The 25,243-nt window shown below is 35.9% G+C and overlaps 1 protein-coding gene across 1 annotated transcript; it reads right to left on the minus strand.

Moving 5' to 3' along the window:
• Positions 1 to 819: 819 nt before the first annotated feature.
• atg9a (ATG9 autophagy related 9 homolog A (S. cerevisiae)) lies at positions 820 to 24,460 on the minus strand. Its single transcript, XM_059354060.1, has 20 exons — positions 24,307 to 24,460; positions 23,969 to 24,023; positions 20,547 to 20,698; positions 20,403 to 20,446; positions 20,216 to 20,280; positions 19,192 to 19,341; positions 17,694 to 17,835; positions 17,425 to 17,565; positions 15,979 to 16,099; positions 15,634 to 15,809; positions 14,558 to 14,680; positions 13,331 to 13,518; positions 11,194 to 11,347; positions 9,163 to 9,342; positions 7,674 to 7,883; positions 6,827 to 7,047; positions 5,588 to 5,705; positions 4,207 to 4,480; positions 2,273 to 2,421; positions 820 to 1,341 (listed from the first exon to the last, which is right to left on the minus strand). Exons 3-20 carry the CDS (start codon positions 20,647 to 20,649, stop codon positions 1,333 to 1,335), a joined length of 2,568 nt encoding a protein of 855 aa, XP_059210043.1. The 5' UTR covers positions 20,650 to 20,698; positions 23,969 to 24,023; positions 24,307 to 24,460; the 3' UTR covers positions 820 to 1,332.
• Positions 24,461 to 25,243: the final 783 nt, after the last annotated feature.

The following is a 25,243-nucleotide window of genomic DNA, read 5'->3' on the forward strand; positions in this document are numbered from 1 at the left end:
TGTCTTTTTTTGGTCATTTTGTGTCTTTTTTGGTTATTTTGTGTCTTTCTTTTAGTCATTTTGTCTTTTTTAGTCCTTTAGTCCAACATAAAATGTGATTTTGAATCTTTTTTTTTAACTTTCAAAACACTATCATGCTCAATAAATAATTTTAAATATTGCAAATGTGACCAAAGGTGTCAAATCTAACATATAAGAGGGTTCCATCCAGTTCTATCATTTGATACTAAATATATTTGAGCTTGTCTCCAGTTTTACTTGGTATATCATCATCAAACTGAAACTGGCCTCATGGAGTTTACAGCCAGAACTTTAGAGGTAAATGTACAGTAGGGCTCCACGCTGCTTTGTTTTCTAGTCTGATGGAGGCAACAAGTCATGCTTCCAATACTGACGAGTCATTCTGCAGGTCAGGGAACAGCTCATTGTCTTTTTTGTCATTTTGTGTCATTTTGTGTCTTTTTTTTAGTTATTTTGTGGTCATTTTACATCTTTTTTTGGTCACAAAATGACCAAAAAAGACAAAAAATTTACACAAGAGACACAAAATGAACAAAAAATCAAACAATTCTAAATCTAAAGTTTTTTTTTTTATCTTGGTGAGAACCAAATAATCATCAGGTCACTCTGCTCGGGCCAGTTCATCACTGCTGGCAGCTTTAATTTATCTTGTTTTAAGAGTTAATTTCTTATTTTAAGTGTTCAACATGCTTATTTCTAGATTTAATAATCTTCATTTAATAAATCTTGTCAAGGTAAATGATCTGTCCATGCAGCAAGATCATTTCCCTCAGATTTACTGTTTTATCTGGTTTTTAAACACCTTTTTTGCAGTGTGTCTTGTAAAAAAGGAACAAAACAGCCCAGTTAGGATTATTGTGACCATATTTTGAGCAAATTGTTAAGAGTTTTCCTACAGCGACAGCAGCAAAAAGGATTCCTCCAGCTGCACTCACCATTTTTGTTCACATCCCAGCAACACATGCACTTTCAGTGTGTGATCTTATGTTGTTATCAAAAAAGTGCATCTTAATCTGATTGAATCAACGGCTATTAGAAATGACTTGATCCTTTAGGTGGTCTTCTGATGCTCAGACTCAGAGGTTTACCCTGTTGGCCTGTTGAGGCGTTTAATAAGTCAGAAGTTTGAAAGCTTGATGGTGGCATCAGGTGGATCTTGTCCAGGTGATGTCACTAGTTAAGTGTTCGTAGCGATCACACGTCCATCTTCATCTGATCTGGTGGTCCGTCCTGGAGGAGAGGTTTGGTCAGGGACGAGGGTCTGTGTCTGAATATCTACGGAGGTCGGGACGCTGATATTTATCCACGTGGTTATGTGATCTAAAGTGGAAGAAAGAGAACAAAAATGCACGTTTACTTGCAGTGCACAAAGGCAAAATGACATCTCTATTCCAGTCACAATCAAATCAAGGTTATTATAGTTAACGAAAACTAACGAAATAACGAAAACTAGAATTGAAAAAACATTTTCGTTAACTGAAATAAAAAGAAAAACTAGTTTTTTAAAACACGATAACTAACTGAAACTGTATTTTGTGGTTACAAACTAACTAAAACTAACTAAAATTATAGTGAAAATGTACTTTGTTTTCGTCTTTGTCAACTTTTTTCATCCGTAAACCTTTTTGGTTGATATGAAATCTATTTAATCTATTTTTATGACTTAATAAACTTATTGGGGCTGAGATGGATCAGACAAAGGAAATAAAGGAAACATTTATTGTGACCTTATTGAATCTGGCACCCAATAAATACCCCATTACAAAACAACTAAAACTAACACTAAAAGTAATAAAAACGAAACTAAAACTTACAAGAAAAAAGTGTAAATTTACAAGAAAAAAGTGACAAATTAAAGAGAAAAAAGTGACGAATTTACGGGAAAAAAATCTCAAATTAATGAGAAAAAAGTGACAAATTTACAAGAAAAAGTGACAAACAGGAAACATTTATTGTGGCCTTATTGAATCTGGCACCCAACAAATACCCCATTACAAAAACCTAAAACTAACACTAAAACTAATAAAAACTAAACTAAAGCTAATAAAAATAAACTAAAACTAAACTAAAACTAATAAAAATAAACTAAAACTAAGCATTTTCCCAAAAATTAAAACTAATTAAAACTAGGAAACTCACTCTAAAAACTCATTAAAACTAACTGAATTTGAAAACAAAAAATCACAACGAAATTAAAACTAAAACTAATGAAAAATCCCAAACTATTGGAGCCTTGACTCAACCAGTTGACCTTGTGTATGTGAGGAGGCAGGTCGTCCTCGGAGCTCTCCTCCGGTAGAGTCTCGTGGTGGCGTGGAGCCGTCTGACCCTCCTCGGCCCAGCCTCCCATAGGAACGCCACGGGCCGACCGCACGACTTTCCCCCCCGAGCCAAACGAGTCTGGAAAACAGAGTGACAGAAGGAATGAGCTCTGAGTTTATTATACTAACAGCTAACTGTTAGCCTGTTAGCAATTTGCAGACTGGACGCTAAGGGGTAAACATCCCCTCCGGCTCTGCAGCTGGGAGAGACTGCTGCGGGAGGACTGTGCCGCTTCGACTCGTTCTTACTCCTTTTAAAAAGCCGTCGGCTCTCGCAGGTCGTTAAGAAGAGCTGAAAAGTTGCTAATTATAGCAACAAAGTTGCTAAGTTGGCAACACTGCTTCGCCAGCTTTTATAAATGGCGCGTGTTGTTGTGGCGTCGAGTACTACGTCACATCCTGCTTAGTGTTCTATCCAATCAGTAACCAGGCTTTTTCCAGGGAAGAAAAAAAACCCTGCTCTTCTACAGGGACGAAAAAAGTCCTGAAAAAAGTCCCGACAAAAGTCCTCTCAGGACGGCTCGTATTCAAATTAGAGGCGTTTCAGCGAGTGAGACCCGCCTCACTCCAGGTATTGCCCGGTAGTGGAAACATCCCTATTATCATTCAGTAATTCTTACATTTTAGGACTCATCCCCTCAGAACTTGATTCCTACTGTGGGATGAGTTATAACTCTCCAGAAGAATGTGTGAATGATAGTCATGCTCTTGTGCTTGAGGACTTGTTGCATGTCACAGAAGTCATGAGTTCAAGAAACATTCAAATGCATGTGATGGAGTTACTCATTCATGATGTCACGATGTAAAAAACGAAGAATGTTGATCCCTGCGGTCCGCTTACCTTCAGGTACTGGCTGGAAACTCCTTGAGGCCAGTGTTTGTTTAATGATGATATGGTCATTTTGTGTCTTTTTTTGATCATTTTGTGTCTTTTTTTGGTCATTTTGTGTCTTTTTTGGTCATTTTGTGTCTTCTTTTTGGTCAATTTGTGTCTTTTTGTGGTAAATTTTTTGGTTAATTTGCGTCCTTTTTTGCTTAATTTTATGTAGTTTTTTGGTCATTTTGTGTCTTTTTTTGGTCAATTAGTGTCTTTTTGTGGTTCTTTTTTTTTGTCAATTTGCGTCCTTTTTTGCTTAATTTTATGTCATTTTTTAATAATTTTGTTCATTTTGTCGTCAATTTGATTCTTTTTTGGGTAATTTTGTGTCTTTTCTGACAAATCCCAAAGTATCAAGTTGTTACTTTCCAAGGAGTCTCTGGCTTTTTTTGATCATTTTGTGGTCAATATGTGTCTTTTTTGGTCATTTTGTGTCTTTTTGTGGTAATTTTTTGTCATTTTGTGGTCAATTTGAGTCCTTTTTTGCTTAATGTTATGTAATTTTTTGGTCATTTTGTGTCTTTCTTTGATCATTTTGTGGTCAATTTGATTCTTCTTTGGGTAATTTTGTGTCTTTTCTGACAAATCCCAAGTTGTTACTTTCCAAGGAGTCTCTGGCTTGAAGCTGACTGTTACACACTCTGATAGGTTAGGAATTAGATTAAAAGTCACAATAAAATATAAAAAAAACATATAAATGCACAGACAGAGAGATGTTTCAGTTGTTGTCTGCTTCATTATTTGTCCAAAATTCGTCATAGACATCATGAGATTCTGTTCAGTGAGCGGGGGTCGCAGACAACATGTTAAATTGGGGGTCGCGACTCAAAAAGGTTGAGAACTACTGATATAGGTGAGGTTGTGCTGATAAAAATAATACCAATATTTTTTACGTGGCAGAAAGAAATGCATTAAAAAATGAACAAAATGGCCCAAAAGGCTCCAAAGGGTTAACCGTAGAGGGATAATAAAGAAAAGCGAGCGTACCTGCAGCAGGGCCGCTGTATCTCCTCTGGCTGCTGCTGCTGTGTGGTGGCGCCCCCTGGTGGCCCACCGTGGTGTTACTGTTGGCTGAAGCTGAGGTGGGGATGGCGCTGGGACTGGGAACTGTGGTGGGGAAGGTGTGAGAGCGAGGGAAGTGTCTGGAGTGAGGGTTGGGTTCGCTCCTCACTTCATCGGGGACGCTGTCGCTGCTCTCGTCACTCTCCTGGCGGTGCCACGTGTGGCGGGACAGCTCGCCACGGGACTGCTGCTTGTGGAGCTGCAGGGGACAAAAGATGAGAGGAGGGAAACATTAGTAGAGATAGTCACACTGCAGAAATGTGTTTAAAAACCAGATAAAACAGTAAATCTGAGGGAAATGATCTTGCTGCATGGACAGATAATTTACCTTGACAAGATGTCTTAACTCTATGGAGTCTTATAGGGCTGTTTTGTCCATTTTTTAATCCTTTTCATGTCTTTTCGTGTCTTTTTTGGTCAGTTGTGTCTGTTGTTGTGTCTTTTTTAGTCATTTTGTGTCTTCTGTGTTTTTTTGGGTTATTCTGTCTTCTCATTTTGTGTCTTTTTTGGTAATTTTGTGTCTGTTGTGTCTTTTTTAGTTATTTTGTGTCTTTTTTGGTAATTTTGTGTCTTTTTTGTCATTTTGTGTTCTCTGTGTTTTTTGTTTTGTTTTTCTGTCTTCTCATTTTGTGTCTTTTTTGGTAATTTTTGGTCATTTGTGTCTTTTTGTGTCTTTTTTGGTAATTTTGTGTCTTTTTTTGGTCATTTTTTGTCTTTTTTGTCATTTTGTGTCTTTTTTTGTCATTTTGTGTCATCTGTGGGTTTTTTTTTGGTTATTCTGTCTTCTCATTTTGTGTCGTTTTTGGCCATTTTGTGTCTTTTTTTAGTCTGCTTTGTTTTTACATCTGAATGTGATGTAGAAGCCATGCTTTGGCACTTTTGGAGACTCCAGAGGGTTAAATTAAGATGATTAAATCTAGAAATAAGCATGTTTACATGTTTATGAACGCTTAAAATAAGAAATTAAATCTTAAAACAAGATAAATTAAAGCTGCCAGCAGTGATGAACTGGCCCGAGCAGAGTGACCTGATGATTATTTGGTTCTTACCAAGATAAAAAAAAACTTTAGATTTAGAAGTGTTAGATAATTTATCTTGTTTTAAGAGTTAATTTCTTATATTAAGCGTTCAACATGCTTAAATCTGAGGGATCATTTCCCTCAGATTTAGTGTTTTTATCTTGTTTTTAGACACCCCACCACTGTTTTGCAGTGCAGGGTGAGATGACGAACGTGGTAACACACTGTGCCTGATTTAGTTTGTTCCTCCTTCACTCTCTTCCCACACAAGCTCTCACACACGTTACCTCATGCATGTAAAGTGCATGGATGCTCATCTCTGTGGAGGCGTACTCCGACAGGACCAAACTGGTGAGTTGACCCTCCCAGGCACTGCTGCCGGAGCTCACCGTCCTCGCATCCGTCCTGCAGAGAGAGAGAGTAAAACATGAGGACATGAAGAGGAGGTGAGAGGGATGAAGAGGAGGAAAATATTGGGAAATGCTTCATATAAAGTAAAGTTTAAACTAATGCTGGGCTTCCACCTAAAGATGTCCCCAGTCCCAGACTAAAAGCTGAAAGTCTTTAGTAAATCTAGGAGTTTTACTGGATCTCCATGGTTCAGTTTAAGGTAGTAATCTGCTCTGTTTCATATCAGTCTTTTCCTAGTCTTGGTTTGGATCATATCAAACGTGTTTGATATTATCTCAAGTCTCAGTGACGTAACACAACATGGTTTTATTCATAATGATTTTGGTTATTATCAAGAATGTTTCCATGACTGTAGATGTAAAAATGAGCAAAAAAAGGAGACAAAATTATCGAAATAGACACAAATTGACCAAAAATAGATGTAAAAATGATCAAAAAAGACACAAAATAGATGTAAAAACGACTAAAAAAGACACAAAATGACCGAAAATAGATGTTAAAATGACTAAAAATGACACAAAATGACCAAAAATAGATGTAAAAATGATCAAAAAACGTACAAAATGACCAAAAATAGATGTAGAAATGACTAAAAAAGACACAATATGACCAAAAATACATGTTAAAATGATCAAAAAAGACACAAAATGACCAAAAATAGATGTTAAAATGATCAAAAAAGGTACAAAATGACCAAAAATAGATGTTAAAATGACTAAAAATGACACAAAATGACAAAAAATACATGTTAAAATGATCAAAAAAGACACAAAATGACCAAAAATAATGTTAAAATGATCAAAAAAGACACAAAATGACCAAAATTACATGTTAAAACGACTAAAAGCAACACAAAATGACCAAAAATACATGTTAAAATGATCAAAAAAAGACACAAAATGACCAAAAATACATGTTAAAATGACTAAAAACGACACAAAATTCCCAAAAATAGATGTAAAAATGACTAAAAAGACACAAAATGACCAAAAATACATGTTAAAATTACTAAAAAAGACACAAAATTACCAAAAATACAGTGTTTGATATGATCTCAAGTCTCACACAATCACCAACCAATAGATGAGCGGATAGAGTTAAGGTATATTTCCTACCCAGAGCCGGCCATGGCTTTGCTCATGGTTGAAGTGTTGCCAGCCGCCCTGTGACTCAGGCTGCTCCTCAGGTGCAGACTGCTGCTGATCGGGGACAGCGAGCGTAAAGCAGACGCCCCGTCACTTAAACCTGCTGCTGCGTGATTGGTCAGAGAGCCGTCTCTGCCGAAATGCACCGACGTAGAAGGACCCACCAAGAGGTTCGCTATCAGGCTCCTCGGCTGCAAGACAGACAGAAGAGTTTAAAAAAAATGTTTTTACCTTTGATCAATCAATCAATCAGACTTTATCTGTATAGCACTTTTCATACAAGAGCATAAAGTTAATAAGTTTATATAAATGTTGCTGAATGAAAAGTGTTATTTTCTCTCTTGAAGTCCCAGAATGAAGCAGAGAAAAGTCGACTTATCAAGCTTTCCTAATATTGTGCACAGCATACAACCTCAAAATATTGTTCTAATTGTTATTGTTTATTGTATTTATTTATTTTTTGCACTACCACTCTTGCAAAAACAAAAATGTTATTTAAATTTTTAATTTATTTTATTCTATTGTTGTGTTTATGTATTTTAGTATTTTAGTTTTTACCATATTTCCTGCAACTGTGACATCTGTACAGCACTTTGGTCAACCCCGGTTGTTTTAAATGTGCTTTATAAATAAAGTTTGACTTGACTACCTCAGACCTGAAGCTTGTTATCATAGTTGCAGTTTCTTTTTGCACAACTGCTTTTTATTATAAATATCTAACCTGTGGTTCTGTTCATTTTTTACATGTTGCATTTTTCTTGTTAATAATTTTGGGGTCGGTATCAAGTTGATAATGTTAGTATGGTGCCAGCCCTACCTCAGACTCTGACAGGGACAGTGGGTGGGTGTCTGAGGCTCCTGTGGCCTCCCTGTGGACGCGCTCCTTCAGCTGGCTGATGAAGTGAGTGGTCTCCTGAGGAGGCTGCCACTGAGGGTTGGTGATGGCAAAGTGCATCAGAGACAACTCCGTCTTCCCGTCCTCCGCCTGCTGGTAGATAGACGCCTCCGTCTTCCCCTCGGACATCCACTACAGAGAGGAGAGATTATCAACCCACAGATACACACCAAGACTCTCTGATTCACTCTTATTTATATCTAATGCATCTCACATAGTCTACAGATCAGCTATCAGGTACTTATAGTACTTATTATTGAACGTGTTGGAGTTTTTCTTTCTTTCTTTTCTGCACATTCTTTCATAAAATTTGCACTAAATTGTATATAGTATATTGTATATTGTTAAATGTCTTTTTCTTAGATTGTTTCTTTTTTATCTTTATCTTAAAGGGAAATCATTTTGTGTGAAAATTTTGTGGTCGGCTGTAACAAAGAAATTTCCCAGCTGTGGGATTAATAAAGTCAAATCTTATCTAATCTAATCTAGTCATGGAAAAAATATTAGACCATTGTTTTCTTAATTTCTTGTTCATTTTAATGCCTGGTACAACTAAAGGTACATTTGTTTGGACTGATATAATGATAAGAACAAAAATAGCTGATAAGAATTTAATTTAAGAGCTGATATCTAGACATTTAACATGGTTTTATTCATAATAATTTTGGTGATTATCAAGAATGTTTTTCATGACTGTATATGTAAAAATGACAAAAAAACAACAACCAAAAATTGACACAAAATTATCAAAATAAAAACAAATTGACCAAAAAAAGATGTAAAAATGATTAAAAAAAGACACAAAATGACAAAAAGACACAAAATGACAAAAAATAAATGTAAAAATGATCAAAAAAGACACAAAACCATGTAAAATGTCTAGAACAGTTTACCTCAGGTTCTTTGGTAATTTTGCCATTTTTTGTGGTAGTTTTGTGTGTCAAATTACCAGAGCATCGAGAATGTTTCCATGACTGTAGATGTAAAATGATCAAAAAGACAAAAAATGATGTAAAAATGATCAAAAAAGAATCAAAATGACCAAAAAATGACACAAAATGACAAAAAAAGACACAAAACTACCATAAAAAGGGCAAAATTAACAACAAAATGACCAAAGAATCTGAGGTAAACTGTTCCCCAGCAGAGCAGCGTTGGAGTTGGAGCTGATATCTGACATTTTACATGGTTTCCTTGATAATAACCAAAATAATTATCAAGAAAACCATGTTAAATGTCTAGATATCAGCTCTTAAATTAAACTCTTATCAGCTATTTTTGTTTTTATCATTATATTTGTCCAAACAAATGTACCTTTAGTTGCACCAGGCATTAAAATGAACAATAAACTGAAGAATACAAGGCAGTCTAATATGTTTTTCCATGTCTGTATCAGTATTTGGTCCCTCACCGCGGGGTGTCCGTGCTGCCTGATGTCCATCTGGGCGAAGGAGCAGGTGTCTCCCACCCCGACCACCTCCACCGTAAAGTTCCTGAAGAAGTCAATGATCTCCAGAGACTTCCTCCTCAGACAGAAGATGAGGATGATGGGAGTGACCACCGGACTGATCAGCTCCTCCAGAATAAAAACCTACAAGAGGGAAAGGTTGACACTGTACACTGCAGCAGTAGAGGAAGGCTCAGCAAACACACCAACAGTCTGCTGAACCTCGAAATTATTATATGTTACTAAAAACTAAACATTCACCCTGTTTACATTAATAACAGAATGAGGATAAAACTCCTTATTAGGGAAAAGAACCTGTGTGCACTTCCTTTATAAAAATAACAGCTAAACAGAAATAGATTTGACAAAATAACTGTAGGTCTTCTAACAGCAGCAAAGATGTTAGTAATAGTAACTAAGGCTGTACCCAATGTCATTTTTTTTAACAATAAATAATAAATTGTGTATTGAGGTGTTCAAATTAAGCTTTGCATCAACTTTCTTTAATTAAATTTACACTACAGGCCAAAAGTTTGGAAGCAAGACAAAATTTGTACAAAAACAAATCATAATTTCATTTCACTTTGCAACAAAATATACGTGATTATTTTATAAAAATCACTTTTTAGAACATATTTTTACTATAATTATCAGGTTTTTATTGCTGAGACTTTGTGTTTCCTTCTTTCCTTAATGTATAAATCTGAACTCTTGTTTCTTTTATCAGAGATATAAACACAGTTGAGATTTATTGGGATTTTTGTCTCCAAACTCTCAAAAGCCAAAGAGCTAAAGTGAATAATGCAAACTGTGATTTGTTTTTTTAAACTTTTGCACTGAAGTTGTGACTCCTCCAAATCTTCTCAACACTAAAACTAAGCCCTTCTTTTCTTTTGGTAACATTTATTCAGCAATGGTCTGCTAACATCAATGTATACCTAAAGGTCAATGGAGGAAAATGGTTCAATTCAATAAAAGTAAAGTCTGATCATGCAGTAAACACATTAAAAAATCCAAAGAATCCATACTGGTTTTTAAGAAAGACATTGTGAACAGAATATTTGGTAACGCTTTATACTAAGGTCCTTGTAATAACCATTAATTAACAAGTAATAAGGCCCTTGTAAGTCCTTACAAGATGCTTATTAACATTATTGTGTGTTTATAAGCTTATATAAGTGTTAATAATGGCATTACAAACACCCATGACCCACCCATTATGTCTTTGCCATGCCTTTATTAATCTTATTTTGTTTGCTTATTGATATTAAAATATACTTTATTGCTCATCTATTATAAGTTAACTATAAGTTAACTATGCTTTTTGCAACTACCGGATCTAAAGCAAGAACAATGCCTTATTACTTGTTAATTAATGGTTATTAAGGACCTTATTATAAAGCGTTAACGAAAATTTAAGTTGCTTCCAAACTTTTGGCCTGTAGTGTAGGTCCTATAAATTTCTTGCTAGATCATTAACACGGGTGAATGCATCCCTTTGTGTACGGTAAGAGGGAGAAGTCTGCAGTGAAAATGTCGTTTTTGAATGACAAAACGCCAACAAATATGTTATGAAGCTGATTATTTATTTCGGTAAAAAACATATTGTGAATTTTGAAATGATTACTTCTATCATAAACATTTACGATTTATCACACGAGTCTGAAACAATCCTACGCAGCCACCACTGGAATCTAATGCTACATACTGTATAATAAACCATTGGGTACAGCCCTAGTAATAACATTAATGGTGGCTTGAATGCATTTATACCAGTGCCAGAAAGCCACGCCCATGAGCCAGTTTACACACCAGCAGAGCATCCAAACTGGCAAATATAAATGGAATCCATCCATCATTAATGTTATTTAACTACACCATGTTAGGACATGTTAAAATGTCTAATGTACATTATAATACACCATTTTTTAACAATTAGATTCCCTTATTAATCTGAATCTTGATATTTATTCCCAGTTCAGTGTCCATACTCACTGCTTTGTACTGGAAAAGCTGGGAGAACTGGTCACGAGTCTCATATCTATGTGCATTGCCCTGCCAGTGGTCAGGCATGTAGTGGATATGAGCCAGGATAACCCTCAACAGCTGCTCAGGACAAAACACCATGTGCTTATCTGGGATAAATGATCTGAAGAGACAGAGACACAGACATGGAGGTGGTGGAAACGGACTCAGTCCTACAACTGAAAAGGTTAAAAACCATATGAAACCCCTATTGCTGTCTGAATCCAGGATTCTGAGACTCTCATTGGTACTTTTGCAGCTCAAAGTTCATCCATAGCTGCTTATTCGCTCAGGATATTTATCTTATAGCACAGAATAGACTCTCTATGGACATGTTAACAAGGTAAAAAAATATGATTTTCATTGAAGGGGGTCTCTACGTAATATAAAAAATATTTCTGAGTGAAGATCTATCAATAGAAATCCCAAATAAAATCCAAAAAGTTATTATTAACCTTATACTGTATGCATTTATATATATGTATTATTTAATTAAAATGTAATATTGAATTCAATATATTTATTATTAAATATTCAATAATATATTTAATTTAATACATTTATTATTAAATATTCAAGAATTTACTATATTTATTATTAAATATTTAACAATAATTTAATATTTAATGTAATATATTTATTATTAAATAACAATATTATCTAATATATGTATTATTTATTTATATTTATATTTAATTCATTGTTATATATATTTGCCTATTTTATTTTATTTTTTTTATTTTGTTTTGTTTTTATTTATTTAAGCACATTGAATGTATTGAGTCTGGTATGAGATGTGCTATATAAATAAACATGACCTGACTCGACTTGAATCTACCCCTGAAACTTCTGATGGATTCTTGAGTGTTTTCAATGGTTGAAGGTACAAGATAAAATGACTGAATATAGATAGATAGATAGAACCATATTTTTTCCACACAGTTTACATCATGGGAATGTCACCAAATATCTTAAAAATTTCAATTTAGAGCTATTAAAAGATTTCACACAGTGGAAAGCTACTTAAGGAAGGAAACCCTCTTATACTCCTCAGTTATACAGCAGAATAAGCTGCAGACGAGCATTAAAGGGATTACGGCTCTGGGGAGCTTTAAAAAGGGTAATAAAGAAATGTTTCATGTATGGTAGCTGGAGATTTGTGTCTTATTCTGCCCTACAAAGTCTGACTGCAGTTACTATGTAAAGGGTAAAACTGAGAAAAACAGTTTTAATGTTTTAACTGTCCAGCCAAATGGGTTATAGGTAGATAAGTGATATGACTCTTATTTCTACATGTACTGATGATGTCATTTTTATGCTCAAAAATCATGATGATTTATTTGACCTTTGACCCCAAAAATGCAGTTAGAAACTGCAATGTTGTTGTCTTCTTTCAGCTTTTATATTTAGTTTTCAGTGAATAAATATTTTCAAATTCAGTGTCTTTAAAAGTGTTTAACAACTCTACTCAAACATTTATGTATTTAAAACTTAATATTATATTATTAATATTATATTATTATAAAGTAATGTTAGTCTTAATATCATTTTATCTCACTTTTTTTTAAACTTAATCACTAATTTCCCTTTCAAATTTGGAGTTGGATTTTGTAGCTACTGCAAATTCATTATTTCTCTGAATTAAAGCAAAATTTAAATCTAAAATTTTGTCACAAGATAAAACCGACATCAAGGAGTTCATATTTAGTTATAACTCAATTTCAACCAAAAATGTAGTTACTGCAGTTAGACTTTGTAGGGCAAAATAGTTCATATCAGTTTTATAGTAACAAAATTAATAACTTATGAGAATGATTTAGTGTTGTTTTAAAGCTATTCCAGTCGTTTTTTCCTTCACAGTTGCAGTGATTAGCTGCTGCAGACTGTAATGTCTTTTCATTACCACCTACTTTCCCTATTGAACCAAAATAGAAATAAGCCTCTTGGGGCTTTTGTTGCGTTACTCCAACTCACTATAAAGGTTTAATCTGCATTTATAAAATGCTTTGGTTAAATAAAATTCATTAAATCATTAAGTCTGCATGTGTGTCTTTAGATAGATCAGACAGGCAGATTAGGGATTAACCCGCTGACATTAATCTCCTACCTGCAGACGGTGATACAGACACCGAGCAGAGTGATAGATGAGAGAACGTGTTCCACGGCCAGAACGTCCTCGTCGTAGATCGTCAGAGCGATGAGGACGGCCAGGAGAGAGCCGGCAAAAAATGCTACATTTTTGGCAACCACCGTCAGCAGCGGTGAGAGGAAACAGTTCATATACTTGGATGCAGCCTGCATCAAAAAAAGAAAGAGGAACAGAAAGAAGAAGAAGAAGAAGAAGAGGAAAAGGAAATTATTAACTCAACAGACCATGGATGAAAGGCTCAGGATACACACCAAGAGCATTATATTAATACAGAATCATGTTAATGGTTTGTGATGTTCTGCACAGCCATGAAGGGACATGTTTTCTGCATTTATTTAACAAAATAAAAGTCATGTTTCCCTTTAATTGTCCAGCAAATTTTGAGAAAACTTTTAAAATGTCACAGGAAAAAAATGCAAATAATGGTGAGTGATGTTCTGCACAACCATGATGAGACATGTTTTCTGCATTTATTAAAAAAAATAAAAGTCATGTTTCCCTTTGTGGTATATTTTCTGTTACCTTCATAAGTCCTCTGCAACCAGAAATAACGAAAAAATCCCTGGTGGATAACTTCTTTTTCTTTTCTTTTTCCCTATTTGCTCTTTTACATATGCCTACCTTTCCCAGTTTGTTCAAAATTCTCAAATGTAATACACTTTACTTTCTGTATCTTTGTTTTCTTGTACCTTGATTGTGAGTGGCAGAAATACGATTGTATATTGTCTGAAAGTAAGCACTGTATTATAATGCTCTCACAAAATAAAAATATGTAACAAATAAACGTACTATAGGATCTGGGATTTGTCAGATATTAAAGGCGTTTGGGAGCAGAATATAAACAGTATAAGTTGTATCCTTTCAAGGTTAAAAGTAGACCTAGCAGCGTGCACGTTCATGGAAAACGTAAACGCCCTGACACAGAGAGAAAAAGGAGAGAGAACTCAGGGCTATATTAGAGACGGGACATCTTTTTTTGGCAGCCCTTAAGATTAACAAAGTGTTCTCCTCCGCTGTACCTAGGCAGAGTAATTTGATGTCTGATAATAAAGGAAAAGAAAAGGAACATCGACGTGCTCTTTGGTTCATTTTCTCACTCAAGAGAGGTTATAAGGTTATAAAAAGTTTCAGAGGACAAGCCACATCAGTATCAGCTGTTGGCAGGAGAAATGTTAAAGTTCTGACCTTGTAGCCTTTGCTGAGTCGTGACATGAGCTCGTGGTCCAACTCGTTGAAGTGCCTCAGGTAACATCGACCGTACAGAGACCAGCACCTCGCTCCCAGAGAACCAGGCTCCCGCTTTATCACCTGATACACACAACAAAGTAACACACACAATAAAGTCATGTCTAGAGCAGTGATTCCCAACAGGGGGGCGGCAAAGATCCACGGGGGGTCGTGAAGCCCTCTTGATTTTAAGGGATGTAATAAATCTAATGTGTTAAATATAGATGAGTCAGCATTTAATTCATTAGTGGGACAAAAACAACTAAATAAGGGCTACATTTAACATTTATTCTTTTATTTAAATAGAATAATCACCATAGAAAAGTTTAAAAATAAAGGCTATATCACGAGAATAAGAACATGTGTAACATCCCTCCTGCAGTATACACAGGTAACCTCACCTAGCGGTAACCTCACCTAGTGGTAACCTCACCTAGCGGTAACCTCACCTAGTGGTAACCTCACCTAAAGGTAACCTCACCTAGCGGTAACCTCACCTAGTGGTAACCTCACCTAGCAGTAACCCCACCTAGCGGTAACCTCACCTAGCGGTAACCTCACCTAGCGGTAACCTCACCTAGCGGTAACCCCCCCCTGCGGTAACCTCACCTAGCGGTAACCTCACCTAGTGGTAACCTCACCTAAAGGTAACCTCACCTAGAGGTAACCTCACCTAGTGGTAACCTCACCTAAAGGTAACCTCACCTAGAGGTAACCTCACCTAGCGGTAACCCCCCCCTGCGGTAACCTCACCTAGCGGTAACCTCACCTAGTGGTAACCTCACCTAAAGGTAACCTCACCTAGAGGTAACCTCACCTAGCGGTAACCTCACCTAACAACAGAAACACAGGGCTAATGGAAAAATGGTGAAGCGTCAGGGAGACGAGAATGCTGAATATATCTCAAAAAGAATCTTTTTGAGATATATTCAGCATTTTCGACTGAGGGGGTCGGGCCCCCCCTGTTGGGAATCCCTGGTCTGGAGCACTGAATGACAAAGGAAAATGTTTCTACGTACATGTGGACCTCTTACCTCTGTGTAACTAAAGAAGGCGTAGAGAATCTGCCACACCAGGATGACAGGACACAGCAGCAGATTAGCGATCCCGATCCACAGGATCCGGGACGCTAGCCGGTCTGCTAGCTCCAGCCTGTTCCCTCCTCTCTTGTACTCTGGTTTCAGGCTCCATTCATTCTCAAACAAAGAACCTATGAAGCAACCATAAAAATAAATCAAAGGGAGGTAAAAGGAAGACTCTTTTGTAACTCTACACCTTGACAAATAGGCAAATATAAGAGTGCGTGCATGCAAATGGTTCGTTTCACCTGAATATGAAACCACAGACTGTTTACATCATCAGATCAAAGACAGACGCACCTGGTCCCCAGAAGAAGATGAGCTCAAAGTTGTATTTGAGACCCCGTGTGTAGAACACAGACTCTCCAAGTGCAGGAAGTCGAAATCGCACAGGAAGGAGTGATTTATTCACCATAGCAACCTTAGAAAGTACAGAGAGAAAGCTTTGGTTTGAGGTCACACAGTTTCATTATGCTTGTTAGAAGCTCTAGCAGACATAAATACAGACATACACTGCAAAAAAGGTGTTTAACCCATTGACGCCTAAAACTGCCTGTAAAACCTCTGGGCGATTTTAAAATAAGCCCCTAAAACCTGAAGTTTTTCTGGAAATTCAACAGAAGTGTCAATGATTCTACTAAATAATAGATTTTCAGCCTCTGTAGCAGATAGAAATGAAATTCAAAAAGTATTTAAGAGCTTATAGAAATACTACAAAACAACGTATCCGCTTTCCAGGCTTCAATGGGTTAAAAAACAGATAAAACTAGAATTGAAGAAAACATTTTCGTTAACTGAAATAAAAGTTGTTATAAAATAGTTTTTAAAAAAAAAAAGATAACTAACTGAAACTGTATTTTGTTGCTACAAAACTAACTAAAACTAACTAAAATTATAGTGAAAATGTCCTTAGTTTTCGTCTTTGTCAACTTTTTTCATACGTAAACCTTTTTGGTTGATAGGAAATCTATTTCATCTATCTGGTTTTATGACTTAATAAACTTATTGGGGCTGAGATGGATCAGACAAAGGAAATAAAGGAAACATTTATTGTGACCTTATTGAATCTGGCACCCAACAAATACCCCATTACAAAAAAACTAAAACTAACACTTAAACTAATAAAAACTACACTAAAACTAATTAAAAAATTCACAAATTTACGTGAAAAAAGTGATGACTTTACGAGAAAAAAGTGACAAATTTACTAGAAAAAAAGTGACAAATTTACAAGATAAAAAAAGTGACAAATTTATGGGGGGAAAAAATTCTCAAATTTACAAGAAAAAAGTGACAAAATTATGAGGAAAAAAGTGAAGAATTTACGAGAAAAAAGTGATGAATTGACGAGAAAAAAGTGACAAATTTACAAGAAAAAAGTGACAAATTTACTACAAAAAGTGACAAATTTATTTCATCTATCTGGTTTTATGACTTAATAAACTTATTGGGGCTGAGATGGATCAGACAAAGGAAATAAAGGAAACATTTATTGTGACCTAATTGAATCTGGCACCCAACAAATACCCCATTACAAAAAAAATAAAACTATTACTAAAGCTAATAAAAACTAAACTAAAACTAAGCATTTTCAAAAACTAAAAAACTAGCAAACTGACTCTAAAAACTCATTAAAACTAACTGAATTTGAAAACAAAAACTGACAACGAAATTAGAACTAAAACTAATGAAAAATCCAAAACTATTATAACCTTGCTGTTAACACGTCATCACAGATAAACCCACCATGTAGTTTTTGAAGCGGAGGATGCGGTGGTAGATGTCCAGCTCCGTCAGCTCTTTCTTGTGGATGCAGATCTGGTGCTCCTTCTGGATCTCCACTATCCGGGCCTGCACCTCCTGCCATGTTGCATAAGGGAGTTCTGACTGAGGAGAAACAGCACAGTGGAGGTTAGCTGCTGCAATGACTCATTCTATGCAGTTAGAATAATAAATCTTTCTAAAATGACAATGAAACTGATCGGTCACAGCCCTCTTATAAAAGATGACCTCACCATGGTCATCTTGAGCGCATTAATGTAGAAGGATCTGATCTCCCAGTAGCAGCACACGTTGTAGATGAATTTGACCATGCGATGAAGCCAAAACACCCCAGAGATTATCAGCACGAAGATCACAAATGCATTGTCTCGGATACTGTGGGAGAAACACATTAAAGGGCTTCAGACATTTAATATTTCCTTATAGCATAAATAAAACCACCATGACCATTATGAGAAAAAGAATGACCATAGAAACTTTATTTCACTGCTATTGCTATGAAATACAGTCATGGAAAAATCATTAGACCCTTGTTTTTTTCAGTTTCTTGTTCATTTTAATGCCTGGTACAACTAAAGGTACATTTATTTGGAAAAAAATAATGATAACAACAAAAATAGTTTAATTTAAGAGCTGATATCTAGACATTCTCTATGGTTTTCTTGATAATTATTTTGGTTATTATGAAGAAAACCATGTTAAATGTCTAGCTATCAGCTCTTAAAATAAACTCTTATGAGCTATTTTTGTTTGTTGTTTGTACTGACTGTTTTATATACTGTTCCTATTTTATATTTATTATTGTTTAAAGTGGAAATGCTTTTTATATTCTTCTTGCTTGAATTGTTAATACTTTTGATATTCCTTGTCAATATTGCTTGTTTCTATTTATTGTTATTTCATTGATGCTTATTTCTATTCTACTATAGACTGTACTGCTGTAACACTGTTAATTCTCCCGTTGTGGGACTAATAAAGGAATATCTTATCTTATCTTAAAACCATGGAAAATGGCTAGATATCAGCTCTTAAATTAAACTCTTATGAGCTATTTTTGTTGTTATCATGATATTTGTATAATTGTATAATTGAAGAAAACAATGGTCTAATAAATTTTCCCATGACTGTATAATACCACATAATAAAAGGGGCATTGACATCGACATTCAGCCTCTAAAAGATGGAAATTTTCCTGCTAAACTGAATATCTTTGGGTTTTGAACTGACAAAACAAGAAACTTAAAGAAATCGTCCTGGACTTTGAAAAGCTGGGATGAACATTTTTCACTATTTTCTGACATTTTATAAAACTTGATAAAATATGGCAAGAGAACAGACACAAAACAGGTTAAAACATAAAAACCACATGCTCCCTAGACTCCTGTCTGAACAGATGGTTGTTTTAGCTGCTTTTTGAAAGAGTCCACAGAGTCCAAAGACCTCAGGCTTATTTGGAGACTAGTCCAAAGCTCAGGAGCTGCCAACTGGAAGGCACAATCCCCCCGAGTCTTAAAACATGTACATTTAGAAATCCCTGAGTAGAAGAGGGCAGAAGGTCTGTGATTTACTGTGGAGCCTGGCCAAGAAAGTCTGCTTGAATGTTTTAGTGTTCATTGTTCAAACAGCCTTCTGAAGACTCACCACACGTATCCTCAGATATACACAGTTCATAGCTTCTTTGCAAATAAATATATGAAGAACTAATTGAACTAAATGCAGCTTCCCACTCACCGAGCGCTGCAGACGTCCACTGGGAGGAAAGCATCAGGCAAGGTGACTTTAGACGAATCTGTGTGATTTACAAACTTGTTGGCAAAGAGTATGTCATAGTCCACACAGTTAGCCAGGAACACGGTGAAGCCGACCACAAACAGCAACTGACTGCAGGGAGAGGAAGAGGAGGGAAGAGGAGAAAACATGCTTAAAGGGCCCATCGAGCTCTCTGCCATAAACAATCCTCTTAGAGACACAAGAGTAGGGCTGCACAATTAATCTAATTTTAAACGTGATCACGATTTTGGCCGCCACGATTAAATTAACCTGATCACTGGTGATATTTCCATTTTAAAATGCGTCTCTCCTGCAAATCTAATCTACACTTTCTACACCAGTAGTCCACCAACCACCAGGGGGCGGCCACAACAACACGCACCATTTATAAAAGCATGCAAAGCAGTGTTGCCAACTTAGCTACTTTGTTGCTATATTTAGCGACTTTTCAGACCCCCTTAGCAACTATTTTTCAAAAAAAGGACTGGCGACAAATCCAGCGACTTTTTCTGGTGTTATTGGAGACTTTTGGAGACTCGTTCTTATTCTTCTCAACGAGCCGCGGGGCCGGAGGCTCGTTAAGAAGAGTAAGAACGAGTCGAAGCGGCACAGTCCTCCTGCAGCAGTCTCTCCCAGCTGCAGAGCCGGAGGGGATGTTAACTCCTTAGCGTCCAGTCTGCAAATTGCTAACAGGCTAACAGTTAGCTCTGTAGCAGTACAGTGTGTATGTGCTAACAGGCTAACAGTTAGCTCTGTAGCAGTACAGATCTCTGTTTGTTTACAACAAGCACCAGACACTAAAAACTGTTCCTATTGTTTGTTTAAAAGTAGTGCAATAAAAATTACAGATGTTTTCCCTAACATGATGAATAATTGTGATTACAATATTGATCAAAATAATTATGATTATCATTTTGGCCATAAGCGTGCAGCCCTACACAAGAGTCTCTCAAAAAACATAATTTCAGACGGACAGTATACATACACCAGCTCAAAGATCTCTCCCAGCAGCATACAGGTGAATCCATTCTTCTGGTGCAGATTATAGACGTAACAGATGTTAAGGAATATTGCAAATGTGTCTGAGATTAGAGATCTTGTCTTTCATGGTGCAAAAATTAAACTGGCAGGGACACAACACAGTAGAGAACACGCCACACGTAAAAGGATATTCTCTGGAAAAACAGGTCCAGGTTTTCTATATGGTGCCATTGGGCTGCAAAAGATTTGTCACACATTAGTAACAGTGTTTGTTTTTAGGTGTTACTATTACTGTAAAAGTGGAGGTGTGTGTGTTTCTGTGTGTGGTAACATACATTTGGCTCCTTCAGGCACATGCATCAGCAGGTTCTCCTCTCCAGGGGGAGAGTCGCTGTAGGACGCCTCCAGGCGCTGGTACTCTGTGTCAAAGTGCGCCATAGTGACAGCAGCTTCAGTCTCACCAGGTAGCTGAGCCCGCCGCTACAGACTACAGGACGCCACGGAGAGATGAGAGGAAGACATGGAGGTTAAAGAAATACAGACGAGCGGTAAACATGAACAGGAGGAGAAGGGAAAAAAGAGGAAGATTTACACACTGGATGCTGGTTAATAATCAACTTAATTCAACTCTTACAAGCCCTATATTGTGAAGAAATGTAGTGCAGTCAACAGCAGGGGTCTCAAACTCAAATTACCTGGGGGCCGCTGGAGGCAGTATCAAAATGACCAAAAAAAGACACAAAATTACTAAAAAAGACACAAAATGACTGAAAAAACACTACTTAAAAAAGACACAAAATGACCAAAAAAGACACAAAATAACAGAAAAAAACTAAATTACTTAAAAAAAGAACATAATGACCAAAAAATACACAAAATGACACAAAAAAAGACACAAAATTATTTAAAAAAGACACAAAATGACCCAAAAAAGACACAAAATTACTAAAAAAAGACAAAAAATTATTTAAAAAAGACACAGAATTACCAAAAAAGACACACAATTATTTCAAAAAAGGACACAAAATTATTTCAAAAAAGACACAAAATCATTTAAAAAAGACACAAAATTATTTTAAAAAAGACACAATTACCCCCCAAAAAAGACAAAAAATTACCAAAAAAAGTATTTAAAGGGACCTTCCACACACAACACGGTAAAGTGCCATTCATATAAAACTCACATTAAACTTTCATATCAAGGTGGGGGCCACAAAATATCGTCACGAGGGCCACAATTGGCCCGCAGGCCACAAGTTTGAGACCCCTGGTCAACAGCCTCCATTGAGGCCTTAACATCAACATGAGCTCTGATTTTGGATTGATTTATCCATTGTTGAATATCAATCCTTGATATTGACATCCTTGATGTTGCCTGATCGTTCTGAGGACATCAGAGGTCAGAATCACAGACAGAGCAGCAACCAAACCCAGAGATGGATTCTTGCTGACAAATGTCACAACGTCTCCTCCTTAAAAATGAAACTCTGGACTATTGAACTGTCTTCACACATGACTAGAGTTAGAGAGAGAGTAGACATGGAAAATGCTTCCCCACAGCATTGCAAATTTGTGTTTGTGACTGATAGTGTTGGAAAAATTCAAGAAAAACTCACTCCAGTACCTAATGTGTATATAAAACGTGTGCTATACCACCTTTATGTTGCATGTGCTCTCAAGTGAAACTAAAACCAACCAAATAGGTCAAAGACAAAAAGGGTCTGCCTCAAGATCTGGTAGTTATAGTTCTGACAGCGAGATCTACACTGTAAAAAAATGTGTGTCTAAAAACAAGATAAAACAGTAAATCTGAGGGAAATGATCTTGCTGCATGGACAGATAATTTACCTTGACAAGATTTATTAAATTAAGATTATTAAATCTAGAAATAAGCATGTTGAACGCTTAAAATAAGAAATTAACTCTTAAAACAAGATAAATTATCTAACACTTCTAAATCTAAATTTTTTAAAAATGTTGGTAAGAAACAAATAATCATCAGGTCACTCTGCTCGGGCCAGTTCATCACTGCTGGCAGCTTTAATTTATCTTGTTTTAAGAGTTAATTTATTATTTTAAGTGTTCAACATGCTTATTTTTAGATTTAATAATCTTAATTTAAGAAATCTTGTCAAGGTAAATTATCTGTCCATGCAGCAAGATCATTTCCCTCAGATTTACTGTTTTTATCTTGTTTTTAGACACACCTTTTTAGCAGTGCATGGAAAACTTCCCCAAAGCATTGAACATTTGTGTTGGAAAATTCAAGAATACCTCACTACTTTGTATATAAAATGTACTGTAGGCTATATAAAACGTGTGGTATATTACCTATATGTTGCATGTGCTCTCAAGTGAAACTAAAACCAACCAAATAGGTCAAAGGCAACAAGGGTCTGCCTCAAGATCTGGTAGTTATAGTTCTGAAAGCAAGCTCTAAAAGCCTCAGATTAGGAATGGCTCACAACCATGATTACATAGTTTAGAGTACAAACTAATACAATACAATGGTGACAACACAATGGCACATGGCAGGAATGAAGTACAACAAGAAGGACGTCAAAGGAGACTAAATACTTCTCATAAGGCTTTGGCTCACCACATGCAATAACAACATTTATGGTGTAATGAATATTCTTAAACCTGAGTGATTGGACCCAAAATCAGGGTCCCTCCTTAGTTTATACTGTGATACTAAAGACACAACGACAGACCTCAGGAAACAACTTCACCTTGCCTTTACCTAGAACCAACAGCCTTCTATGAGATTAGTAAATCATGTAAAGTAGAACTCAAGCATGTTTATTCATCTGCATTTAACATCATGGTACATTTTATGCTTATCTTGTATACTCTTCTATAATCATGTAACTCATTTATAATCTTTTTTTGTTGTTGTTTCTATTTGTATACAGTACAGGCCAAAAGTTTGGACACACCTTCTCATTCAATGCGTTTTTCTTTATTTTCATGACTATTTACATTGTAGATTCTCACTGAAGGCATCAAAACTATGAATGAACACATATGGAATTATGTACTTAACAAAAAAAGTGTGAAATAACTGAAAACATGTCTTGTATTTTAGATTCCTCAAAGTAACCACCCTTTGCTTACTAGAATATAAGACATGTTTTCAGTTATTTCACACTTTTTTGTTAAGTACATAGTTCCACATGTGTTCATTAATAGTTTTGATGAATTAACAATGTCAATAGTCATGAAAATAAAGGAAACGCATTGAATGAGAAGGTGTGTCCAAACTTTTGGTCTGTACTGTACATGCATATTTTATTTTGTGCGGCCAGTACATTTTATTTTATTTATTTTTATCCTATTTTTAATTTATTTTATCTTATTGCATTTTACTGTTCTATTGTTCACTATATTTCTTTGTATTGTGTTATCTATTTATTGTTTGTGCAGCACTTTGGAAACCTTGTGTTTGCTAAAATTGTGCTATATAAATAAAGTGGATTGGATGTCTTGCACTACTTAATATATATTATAATCATGTTAATATACATAATAATCATGTGAGGATGAATGACTTCATGTTATTCTCTGTATAAATGCTGTAAAGGTGTACTTGTGTAATAATTGTTTGATTTAATGTGGACCCCAGGAAGAATAGTCTTCATCTCTATGAAGACTAATGGTGATCCAAAGTATACAATAAACAATAAACAAAACACACACTGTCTCACAGCACAGCTATGATGTTGCTTATGTCAGCTAGCTACAGAAATGCTCTTACCTCCATTGCAGTACAGTTCTTCCTACCAGTTCTGGTGTTTATTCAACATTTCCAGCTGTAAAAAAAGGGAAGAGATGTTTCCTTCAGTCTTATCTAGAACCATAACAGACTGTAGGACAGGACTTTATGTCATATTTATAGTCCAAGGCAGCATACAAGGCTAAACTCACACAAAATGTCACACATATCTGACTGCTTTTAAGCCAATAATAAGCAGTAAGTTACAAATATACCAACGAAGAAGAAGAACAGCAGATTTCAGGTGTTGTTGTTTTCGTGGTTTGACACCACAGGCCTGCCTCACTCACACACAAAACATGTCGCCATAGAGTCCTTACCGTTAGGTTATTCCGCTCAATGTGACATTTCCACGCAGTCAACCTCCGTGGGATTTTTTTAAATTTAACACTCGTCTTGTTTTCGTTTTCTTTCCGCTGCCTCTCGAAGTCAAACACGAGCCAGTTTCATTTTCGAAACAGCTAGCACTGTGGCGTCTGTCACAGCGGAGGGACAGCGACGCTGGCCAATCAGAATGAGAGTTCCCCAACGGTTAAAAAAAGGGACCAATCAGGTGCGGGGAGAGGCGGGCTCTGGGGATATCTTGCGTGTATATAAAGAGCGTCAGCGACACACGCCCTTTATGAACCTCCATGATGAGCTGCTTGTCGTTTACTGTACACACACTATAGACCAGGGGTCTCAAACTCAAATTACCTGGGGGCCGCTGGAGGCAGAATCAAAACGACACAAAAAAGACACAAAATGACCAAAAAAGACCCAAAATGATTTAAAAAAGACACAAAATGACCAAAAAAGACACAAAATGACTAAAAAGACACATAATTACCAAAAAAGACACAGAATTATTTAAAAAAGATGCATATGACTCAAAAAAGACACAAAATGACAAAAAAAATTACACAAAATTACTAAAAAAGACACAGAGTTACCAAAAAAGACACAAAATTATTTTAAAAAGACACAAAATTACCCCAAAAAGACACAAAATTACCAAAAAATGACACAGAATTACCAAAAAAGACAAAACATTACCAAAAAAAAGACACACAATTATTTAAAAAACAGTCACAAAATTATTTGAAAAAAGACACAAAATTTCCAGAAAAAAGACACAAAATTACCAAAAAAGACACAGAATTACCAAAAAGACACAATTATTTTAAAAAGTCACAAAATTTGTAAAAAAAGACACAAAATTACCAATAAAAAAAGTAATTAAAGGGACCTTCCACACACAACACGGTAATGTGCCAT

This window comes from Centropristis striata, chromosome 16 (assembly GCF_030273125.1).
Source record: "Centropristis striata isolate RG_2023a ecotype Rhode Island chromosome 16, C.striata_1.0, whole genome shotgun sequence".
NCBI classification, from domain to species: domain Eukaryota; kingdom Metazoa; phylum Chordata; class Actinopteri; order Perciformes; family Serranidae; genus Centropristis; species Centropristis striata.

Bases quoted from the DNA above. Each gene is read 5' to 3' on its own strand.
- atg9a (XM_059354060.1), bottom strand. From the start codon at position 20,649: ATGGCGCACTTTGACACAGAGTACCAGCGCCTGGAGGCGTCCTACAGC. The intron at 13,519-14,557 runs GTCAGAACTTTA...TTTTTGATGCAG, and splicing joins GACTCAGCAAAGGCTACAAG to GCTGCATCCAAGTATATGAA. The intron at 2,422-4,206 runs GTACGCTCGCTT...TCTGTTTTCCAG, and splicing joins ATACAGCGGCCCTGCTGCAG to ACTCGTTTGGCTCGGGGGGG.